This window comes from Oncorhynchus nerka, linkage group LG9b (assembly GCF_034236695.1).
Source record: "Oncorhynchus nerka isolate Pitt River linkage group LG9b, Oner_Uvic_2.0, whole genome shotgun sequence".
NCBI classification, from domain to species: Eukaryota; Metazoa; Chordata; class Actinopteri; order Salmoniformes; family Salmonidae; genus Oncorhynchus; species Oncorhynchus nerka.
In genome coordinates, this window is record NC_088424.1 from 20,541,332 (window position 1) to 20,552,369 (window position 11,038).

The following is an 11,038-nucleotide window of genomic DNA, read 5'->3' on the forward strand; positions in this document are numbered from 1 at the left end:
ATCCAAGCTGCTTACCTATTGCAGATTCAGTCTTCCCAGCCTGGTGCAGGTCTACAATTTTGTTTCTGGTGTCCTTTGACAGCTCTTTGGTCTTGGCCATAGTGGAGTTTGGAGTGTGACTGTTTGAGGTTGTGGATAGGTGTCTTTTATACTGATAACAAGTTCAAACAGGTGCCATTAATAAAGGTAACGAGTGGAGGACAGAGGAGCCTCTTACAGGTTTGTGAGAGCCAGAACTCTTGCTTGTTTGTAGGTGAATTTGTGACCAATCTTTAACTTCCTGACTGATATCTTGAGACAGATGAACGTGGTACCTTCAGACGTTTGGGAATTGCTCCCAAGGATGAACCAAACTTGTGGAGGTCTACAATTTTTCTTCTGAGGTCTTGGCTGATTTCTTTTGATTTTCACCTGATGTCAGGTAGGCCTTGAAATACATCCACAGGTACACCTCCAACTGACTCAATTTATGTCAATTAGCTTATCAGAAGCATCTAAAGCCATGACATCATTTTCTGGAATTTTCCAAGCTGTTTAAAGGCACAGTCAACTTAGTGTATGTAAACTTCTGACCCACTGGAATTGTGATACAGTGAATTATAAGTGAATTATACGTCTGTAAACAATTGTTGTAAAAATTCCTTGTGTCATGCACAAAGTAGATGTCCTAACAGACTTAACAAGAAATTTGTGTAGTGGTTGAAAAATGAGTTTAAATGACTCCAACCTAAGTGTATGTAAACTTCCGACTTCAACTGCAAAGGGGATCATAGTTTTAAGAGTTGAATGTGGTGGTGCTTATCCAACTATCTCTAAATCCTGATGTCTAGCCTGCTTACAGTTATTGGACCTCTTTACTCTCCACGCCCTACGATCCAGTCAACACCCCCTCAATGTGATGTATGACAGAATAGCCGACAGACAAGGAACTGGGCGTAGATTATGACATTAAATGCCACTTAAAATCATGGCTTGGAGAAAACAGAATAAAGCTCACCTTCTAGTATAGAACTGTTGGAATACTATGGTCATGAAACACAGATACTCGTATGGCCAGCATATTCAAGGATCAGTACGAGGTTGAAAAAAAAAAACATTTCCCCAGTAAGATACCCTTTTTGGTGTCAGTCAGAGCACCTATTTGGTTCCGAAGAGCACCTTTCAGTGGGTCATTTCCCTCCTGTTCCTCATCACTTTCTGTGAATTACTGTACAGGAGAGAGAGTCAAAGTGTGTATGTTCCCTGATATGACAGTCTCTTACCAGTAAGTGCCTCCTGTTTGCTATAGCCATGGATAATACATTTTTTGAACCTTTATTTAACTAGGCAATCAGTTAAGAACCAATTCTTATTTACAGTGATGGCCTACACCTGCCAAACCTTCCCCAAACCAGGATGATGCTGGGCCAATTGCGTGCGCCCTATTGGACTCCCATACTCGGTTGTGATACAGCCCGGGATCAAACCCAGGTCTGTAGTGACACCTCTAGCACTGGGATGCAGTGCCTTAGACCGCTGCACCACTTAGGATCCCGAAAGGAAATGGATGAGGTCCATTCTCCTCGCAACCAGGGTCACATGACCTCTCACAACTTTCTACAGAACAGTCACACATCCGTGCATCTCTCTCTGCTTCACCTGATTCCCTGCTCTGTCCACACCCTGAGCATACAGGACACACACATGCACACACACACTTTCATTTCCTCTTTCCAATTAAAGTTAGTGAGGTGGGGCTGAAAAGGGTGAGGTGTTTTGGTTATTTTTAGATCACCTTTCATAATTATGTTCTGGTAGTGTTCAAACACTCTGAAGTCAGCAGCTCTTTTGAAAAACTGTTGAAAAACTGCAGACAAATCAAATGAATTATGACCAGCGAGACTCTCTCTCTCTCTCTCTCTCTCTCGCTCTCTCTCTGACATCACTGGGAACTTGTGTGTGTATAAAGTAAACACAAGAATGCAGCGCGTCAGGCAAGGGAGTGTGAGCACAGACAGAGGGCCCTTTCTTACACAGGGTGGGCAGGGCAGGGAGAAGTGACTCTGCCCTGAGAGAGTGACACACACAGGGAGAGAGGAAGAGAGAGAGAGGCAGAAAGAGCAGTATACAATACAGACCAAATATGGGGCAAAATTGAGAGCTTAGAGTATATCAACAATAAGCAGCAGCAGATATTGAAGAGGATATACAAGGAAGAGGAAAGGAGGAAGAGGAGCTTTACTGGCCTGGACTTCTGAAGTGTTTGCCGGTAAGGTTTACATTTCAAAAGACCTTAAAAGCTCTTGATCTTATTTGGTTGAGTACCTGTGATTCAGGAGCCAATGAATATACCTATAATACTATGTGTGAACTGTAAGTCTGTTGTTTTGGAACGTCCCTTCCATCACCCCTCCATGGTTTTTATTCATAGATACAAATATTATGTACATATCTACCTCAGTTACTTCATACCCCTGCACATTGACTCAGTACTAATACCTCATGTATATAGCCAAGTTATCGTTAATCATTGTGTATTTATTATTACATGTTATTCCTTTTCTATATTTATTTCTTTCTCTCAGCATTGTTGGGAAGGACCCATAAGTAAGCATTTCCCTGTTAGTCTACGCCTGTTGTTTACGAAGCATGTGACAAATAATATTGGATTCGATTTGATCAGTTCAACAGGTACTGTGACGTACCAGATGATACTTTGCTGTTCAGTCACTACTCAGTGCCATTCTACAGCATGACTCTTTTAAGTAACGTAAACCTCATCTTAAATATAGTCTTGGGCGTTGAGCCTTGTAGAGTTTTGGTGATGGTTCAAACCAGAGGTTCACCATAAGATCTTGTCATGCTCTCTCCCTCCTCCACCGCTTACACTATTTCACTCCCACTGACTCAGAGGTTACCTTCTCGGCATGAGCTGCAAAGCATTAAGACAATGTCCTGTCTTATACTGTGAGGCGATATGATCATGTTTGCATTTGTATTTTGTATTTATTATGGATCCCCATTAGGTGCTGCTTAGGCACCAGCTACTCTTCCTGGGGTACAGCAATATCAAGGCAGTTATACAATTTGACAAACATTACAATACATTCGCAACAGATTTCACAACACAATAAGTGTGTGCCCTCAGGCCACTACTCTAGTACCACATATCTACAACACAAAATCCATGTATGTATAGTGTGTATGTTATCGTGTGTGCATGCATGTGTCTGTGCCTGTGTTTGTCTCTTCACAGTCCCAACTATTCCCATAAAAAAATATTCCATCTTGTGTTTCTTACCATGACACCGCGATGTTGAGTAAAGACGTGAATTGGGCACACTCTTACGCGTGACTTTCCGTGTCTCTAAACTATTGACTGTCCCTGCAAAAGAATGTTGATTGTCTCACATTAATAAGAGGATAAAAATGTCAAATCACACATTTCAAGTTTGTGTTGACGAGTCAAAAGGGTTTTGCAACAACTGATTTGCCTTGGGCCATTTCTGTGTTCTCTTGTATTGCCTTCTGTCATTCAGGCTTTTAGGTTGGGCAGAGCAGGGTCTCAAGCTTCCTAAATAGCTGTAGCTTATGCATGCAGTCATAACAGTTTCTGCCCCATCCTGGCTTTGTATTGCCACTGAAAGTATCTTTCTGTCTACCGCTGCTCCTAGGCCAAGACAATGTTAGGTAATTATGTTACATGGTTGTTATTTTACATGAATTTTACAGCCTGGCCAGGTTACAACGTAGATAATATGATGTCATGATCGATGAAATGGGGATGTTGGGGTGAAGAATAAGACATCGATATCTTTTCTCCCCATTAAAAGCATTGAGTTTGAATGAATTATTTGAATTGTCAATGTATGTTTGAAAACTAGTCTCTAAGGTCTTCATAGCCTCTGTAAGTGCATGCGGTGTGCCCTACAAAAGACCTGTGACCATTTTGAACTTTGGTGAGAAAAACGTTCTCACACCTTGCTAGGAAATGCTAATGAGTCATAGTGATACTCATTTATTCCAGTCAACACGTCTTCCTATGTGTGATCATTTAGTGGGCTGTATTGTCTCAACATCAGGCTCAACTTCATCAAACACGAAATGCAAAGGCCTTCATACATGAATAATGGATAGGCTTACATTTAATGGATTTGGTGAACAAATTCGTTTAGAGGAAATGGGGACCTTAATGTTGACAAACTGCAAGTAGGTACAGCCTTCTTACTTCAACGCTACAAAATAGCAGCAGCGCACTGTTTCCTGTTGAGTGATGCGGGAACGGAAGGGAAACTGACTATGGGTAAACCGATTTTACCTATGGGCTGTGAGACATAAAACACAATGCACAGCCTATTTGCAGTTCAGTTGCAGTCAGATACATTTGGCTTAGAATGTGGAGCAGGCAATAGAGGACAGAGGAAAAACCTGGCCAACATTTTAATATCCATAATCCTAGTCACCGTAAACCTATAAACTAGAGACCATTTGACCTCCTGGCTAGCCATAAGGGTTACCGTTCATCCAAGTTGCAGTGGAATGCTACAATCAGTTAATGTTAAAGTCAAAACCATCAAAGCTAGGTTCTGTCCATCATTGCCAATCCCCTCAGAGCTCCATTAGCCGGTACATTTAAATTAGTCCAGAACGAGTGCATTTCCCTCTATGGTGCAATCAGGCAGCCAGAGCCATGACTTTCTCCTCCAACTTTAATGAGAGTAAAGCTGAATAATATACTTGAGCATGAGAGGGAAGAGGGGGGAGAGAGCGAAGAGGCACCAGGGGGACTGGAGTTCATTCTGCTCACCTTCTTCTCTCTATTTCTCTCCGCAGAAAATCTCTCAGAGCCAGAGGAGAGTGGATTAAAATAGACAGGAGACTTCAGAGGACCTGAGGTAGAATCCCCAATCCCAAAAGAGGGACACAAACAAACTACTCTGAGAGGCAGACTCCATAGACCTTCCCATCGCAGCAAGGAAAGATCGGAATCATTAGCAACTGAAGGATTTCAAAGGAAAACGTCCATCTCTCATAAAACAATTCATCGTTGGTCTTCAAACTTTCTTAAATAATGCTTTGGTCTTTAAACCCCCAGACAAGGCACTTAAGGAAGGAGGGGAGGATAAAGAGATTCTCCCTGCATCAATGAATTTTCCAGTCTCTTGCTATCCTCCCTTGGCATGTGCTACTATATCAGCAACATCTTCACTATCAAGAGTTCACAAGCACTAGTTCAGGGTCAAATCACCATAGAAACAATCCCCTTCCTGGTAACAGCAACACCCTTGGCTGACTAATTCAATAATCTATCCTTGTTTGCTATTGTGGTTGGCTTCTTCAATAGATGACCCTCAAAAGGAGTTGCTAAGACACTCACTGTCAGTGAACCATGAAGGAAGACATCTTGGATTTTTTCAGTAACTTGTGGAAGGTGGCCACCACCAAGCATGACCAGGGGATCTACAATACAGTCTGCCTGGTGGTGCTGCTAGCCCTGCCTATGGTGGTGCTCTTCACTTCTCTGGTGGTGTGCTGCCACTGCTGCTGCTGTCGCCGGGCCAACTCCACTGGTTGCTGCGGAGACAGCCCAAGTTCAGACACAGCAAAATCAGACAAAAAGAAGAAGAAGAGTCCCAAAAATGAGGACTTGTGGATCTCGGTCAAAACAGGACCTATGACACAAGACAGGGTTGCCCTGACGATGGTGTAGTAGTCGTGACTGATGTTCAGATAAGGTTTCATTCTTTTGTATTTATATGAAGCTCTTTTTTACTGCAAGGTACAGGCACATAATGCCGGGCAAGGCCAGGCCTTAGCCTTTTAAAGGCCCTAAGCGATATTTGTTTTGAAGTTTTAAAGTTAATTTCCTGCAATTCTACACATTTTGCCATGGGGTGTACAGAAAATGTTGCAGTTTTAAATCACCTTTTTCCAGTTCTACACATTTTGCCATGGCGCAGAAAGAACTTTTGCAATTTTATAACAAATTTCATGCCATTCTACACATTTTGCCATGGGGTAGAGATACATTTTTTGACCATTTGAAAGCAACTTTCCTGCAATTCGACATATTTTGCCATGATTTAAAGATACCTGAGTGACAGTGACGAACAAAATCAACGAGGGCCCCATGGAGGTCAGGGCCCCTAGGAACGTGAACTGCGTGCCCAGTCGGTATTCAGCCATGATTATGCCTGGAGCCGGCACTGGTGTTCAATATGCTCCATAGAAACTCCTGAAAGAGACTAAAAGAGCCAATAATATGTGATTGATTGTGTGTGTGCGTGCATGTATATGTGTGCCTGTGCATATGCACGTACGTGTTACTCTCGAACTCAACTCTGTACCTTGAAGCTAGTTCCACAGCATTTTTTGTATTGTTTCCTTCTAATCACAGACTGATTTAGACCTGAGACACCAGGTGTGTGCAATTACCGATCAGGTAGAACAGAAAACCAGCAGGCTCCAGACCTCAAAGGGTAAGAGTTGAATACCCCTGTGTTAGAGTGTGCACTCAACCAGAAGGTTGAGGACTGCTTTTTATTTCCAATGCTGGAGGCCAGCAATCTAGTATTGTGATTCGGTTAGAAAGATCATGTTTTTTTATAGGTTAGACCATTTCAAGTTCAAAGCACTTGCAGTTATTGCACTTACAATGTGAACAATGTGAACTTATGTAACTACTTTGAAATATTTTGCTGTATCTGCTATATCCACTAAATGAAGATCTCAATTCCATTCATGAGTTGACTATCAATCGCTGAATTTAATAGAACAAAGTGAAGCACTGAGATCTTTCATTTACATTCCCGTAGAGTATGCTAAAGCTCAGTAATGAGTGTTTCTACCCAACAGTTCCATGTGTTACGTTACCTTATGCTCACATTGCCATGTGTACTGTCTTGCACTGTCCCTATTGGTTCATAAAATCATTAAGCGTTGTTATTATTATTATCTCCAGGCTCTCAGACTTTGGGGTGCTAAGTGGATCCTTCTTACATCTTTATCCCTCAGTGCCAATAGCCATCATTTCACATGTAGTGATATTTACTGGCATATCATAGTTGAGGTACTATGCCGTCAATCAGTATTTTCTACACCATTGTGTTGATAAAATATAAGTTGTGTGCATATGGGGCATTGTGTGCTAAATGCACACATTTTGGCGCGTCAGGTAGCCTAGAGGTTAGAGTGTTGGGCCAGTAGCCGAAAGGTTGCTAGATCAAATCCCTGACCTGACATGGTAGAAATATGTTGTTCTGCCCCTGAACAAGGCAGTTAACCCACTGTTCCTAGGCTGTCATTGTAAATAAGAGTTTGTTCTTAACTGACTTGCCTAGTTAAATAAAATAAAAATGTTTGCAAATAGAAGTTTATAATTGATTTACAAATCCGGTGACAAATCAGTTTCATTTTTTTTTATTTTTATTATCCCTGTTTTAAGATCCTTATTTTGTACCTAATAGGCTTCTGTATTAGTTATTCACTAAACTTTGATCGAGACAAATTATGCATTAGAACATACAGGTAACTGACAAAATAAAGGAAACACCAACATAAATAGGGCGTTGGGCCACCACAAGCAGCAAGAACAGTTTCAAGGTGCTGTGGCATAGATTCTACAGTCTGGAACTCCATTGGAGGGACACAACACCGTTTTCCCACAATAAATTCCATAATTTGGTGTTTTGTTCATGGTGGTGGAAAACTCTGCCTCAGGCATGATCTGGTGAATGAGGCATGCATGCATGCACACACACACACACACACACACACACACACACACACACACACACACACACACACACACACACACACACACACACACACACACACACACACACTTTAAACCCCCCTAAGCTCCTTTGAGACCCCTCTTTCAAAGTCAATGAGATTTCTTATTCTAGTCATGCCAAAACAATGGGAAACTGGGCATTTTACATATGACCCTAAGCATGATGGGATGTTAACTGCTTAATTAACTCAGGAACCACACCTGCGTAAAAGTACTTGCTTTCAATATAATTGGTATCACTCATGCAGGGCTATATTCAATCAGATCCGCTTTAGCCGACATCCAGATAGCGGTTGTTTTGACGTGTCAGAGGTGGAACTGTGTTACAGCTGTCAAATCCACAAGCGGCTCCTGGCATTATAGCCTACCTAAAGGGGACGTTGCCATTGACTGCACGGAGTCGCATTAAGATAAATCTCCTGCAGCCTTGTTTACAGGTTTGAACGCTGGAATGTGAGATGTAATCTACACCTCGATTAGGCTGATAGAAATCCTCATTACTTTAATGATTTTTGATTTGAACATCATTATTTCTGTATAGCCTACACTCTCGTTTTGAACTTTTAATGCAAGGGTGATTGATGGGTTACAATGATCAAGAGCAGCTGCTCTCCAATTTGACAGCTCCAAACGCAGTTACACCTTCGACACCGCCAGAACATCAGTTATGAGGGTGGCGGCTACCGCCAGTTAATGCTTGGTCTGATTGAGTCTAGGCCTTACTCAAGTGTTTCCTTTATTTTGTCAGTTACCTATACATTCTGTCTGTTTGTCATCACACAAGAAATCGCTGAGGTGATACCTTTTCGAGTTATGAGCTCAGGCCACACTGGCGGCTGCGTGAATCATTTATCCTGTCATTTGATTTGACAAAACAGCTAGAGAAAAGAGGGACAAAATAAAGTATTTTTGTAGCTTTGTTGATTCTTTGTTGGTTGGTTCATGTGTGGTTCACAATAGATGTGTTTAGATTTCTGTTATCTTGTTTGTTGCATAAATTGACTTCATCCCTAGAGAACTTGGGAAAATGTATCATAATTGAATCTGATATTTGGTAACCAACATAAAGCATTAGCATCCACACACTCTCGATGTTTGTTGTTATTTCAAACTGATATGTAGTGATAGTCTGGTTCTGGAGCAGTGACTAGCCAATTCTATGTGTCGAGATAATGATTTGGGGGTTTCCTACTCTCTGTCAGACATGCCGTGTTGCTGAGTCCTACAGCTCTGACAGGCCCAGACATTCAGAGGCAGAGCACAGACATGCAGTGGAAAGTCTATGTGGGCTGATGGCAGTTTGTCTGCCATGACACAACCCACCAACCCCAGCAGTACTCCACTTCTAAACAAACAAGTCTTGTTTGAATACTACACTACCACTCATGGAAAAATGACATCAACCCTTCCCTTAGCCTCACACACACTTCAATGGAGATTCAGCCTATGCTCATGGGTAGGTACTCTGTTGTATGAAAGCCTGTTTGTCAGATGCCACTTTGGAATCTGAGCACCAAACTTGAGCTCATGTTGAACTTGTTCTCTGTGAGTGAGGTAAATAGCCACAGACTCAAAACACTGCTGCATGTATAGTCAAAAGTGTAGGGATGACAAAATAAGCATATGTTAATTGACAATTGAAGTAACCTTTGAAGCAGGAATAAGCGCATAAATGAGTCATTCTCAGGGTAAAACTGTTTTACTTATTTTTTCTACAGGAGATTACATGTGTCTAACTGGATAAAAATGTGTGAAGAATTGTGTGTGAGGCATTTCCTTCACTTTCCATACCTATTACATTCATCTCAGCATTAAAGACATGCTAAGCTACTTTGCCGACTAAGAAAGTATTTTTTAAACCTCCCACTTTGGGCTGGATGTGTGAATGTGTAGTTCATACATGTATAATCTAAGAGCAGAATACTGTTTTACCTCAATTATTCACAATTCCTAATTCCTAGTCCCCCTAGAAATTAGAATTCTAGCCAATGAGTTTCAGCCCCTCGCATTTGTGTATTTCTAGCAAGAGACCTGCCCTTCATTATCTAATGAGGTTGCAGGACGGGCCCAACAGCTCATTGGACACAGCAGAGAGAGAGAGAGCGAGAGAGAGAGAGAGAGAGAGAGAGAGAGAGAGAGAGAGAGAGAGAGAGAGAGAGAGAGAGCGAGAGCGAGAGCAATGATGTGGTGCACATATCTGCAGTGAATTGAAACGACAGCTGAGAAACCAGGGGAAGTTGAGAAACCTCAACTTGTGGTATGATACACAACTCAAGTGTAGGTTATCCTAGACTGTGTCTGTCAAAGAGAAAACCATAGTCATTCAACAAAAGGAAACTGCAAATCTGCTATTCTGTTTTTCTGGTATATCGAAACTTTTCTGCAAATCTAACCCTGTTTCTGGGAAAGAGATGGTGAAAATCAAACGTGTTCTACTTCATTCCTCTTCAAGTATGCATTGAATTAGTTGATTAACATCAACTACATCTTTTTGATAAACACTGTGTGAAGTCATGTCCCATTCAAATAGCACTCTCTGTCACTGCAGGCATAGATGCTAGTGTGTCACACCCTGACCTTAGAGATCCTTATTATTTTCTATGATTGGTTAGGTCAGGGTGTGACTCGGGTGGGAAAGTCTATGTTTTCTATTTCTTTGGTGTTTGCTGAGTGTGGTTCCCAATCAGAGGCAGCTGTTTATCGTTGTCTCTGATTGGGGATCATATATAAGTCGTCATTTTCCTTTTGGATTTTGTGGGGTCTTGTTTTCTCTTTAGTGTCTGTTACCTGACAGAACTGGGCGCTTTCGTTTTGTTATTTTGTTTGAGTGTTTTTTGGATAATAAAATCATGAACACTTTCCACGCTGCACTTTGGTCCACTCCTTTCGACGAGAGCCGTTACATAGTGCTAAAAAGGACTTCAATATAACACAGCAACTGGGTCATTCCACCAATTCGCTACCTTTTGAGAAATGTATAAGAAAAAAAAAGAAAGAAAGAAAAAAAGTTTGATTTCACCTAACTTTAACATTTTGTTTTTTAACATTCAACTTCATGAAAATCATGTTTTCCCATCTCAAATGACTATAGTAAATGCCTATTAAGTGTGAAATAAAGTAATAGGGATGGCCATAACAGGGCTGACAATTTCTTCTGAAGTCAGCCATAAATCCCCTTGTGACAGGAGGAATGGAAGTATGTTGTGTGCAACAGGCAGTGGCGATTGGATGCAAGCTTCACCAAAAAATGAACTTGTTGAAACA

The 11,038-nt window shown here is 41.4% G+C and overlaps 1 protein-coding gene across 1 annotated transcript; it reads left to right on the forward strand.

The window, feature by feature from the left end:
• Positions 1–1,949: 1,949 nt before the first annotated feature.
• LOC115114413 (uncharacterized protein KIAA0040-like) lies at positions 1,950–8,859 on the forward strand. Its single transcript, XM_029642622.2, has 2 exons — positions 1,950–2,248; positions 4,813–8,859. The coding sequence occupies exon 2, from the start codon at positions 5,369–5,371 to the stop codon at positions 5,687–5,689; it is 321 nt and encodes a 106-aa protein (XP_029498482.1). The 5' UTR covers positions 1,950–2,248; positions 4,813–5,368; the 3' UTR covers positions 5,690–8,859.
• The last annotated feature ends 2,179 nt before the right edge of the window (positions 8,860–11,038 follow it).

What these genes read in the sequence shown, in the direction of transcription:
- LOC115114413 (XM_029642622.2), top strand. Translation starts at nt 5,369, where the DNA reads ATGAAGGAAGACATCTTGGATTTTTTCAGTAACTTGTGGAAGGTGGCC.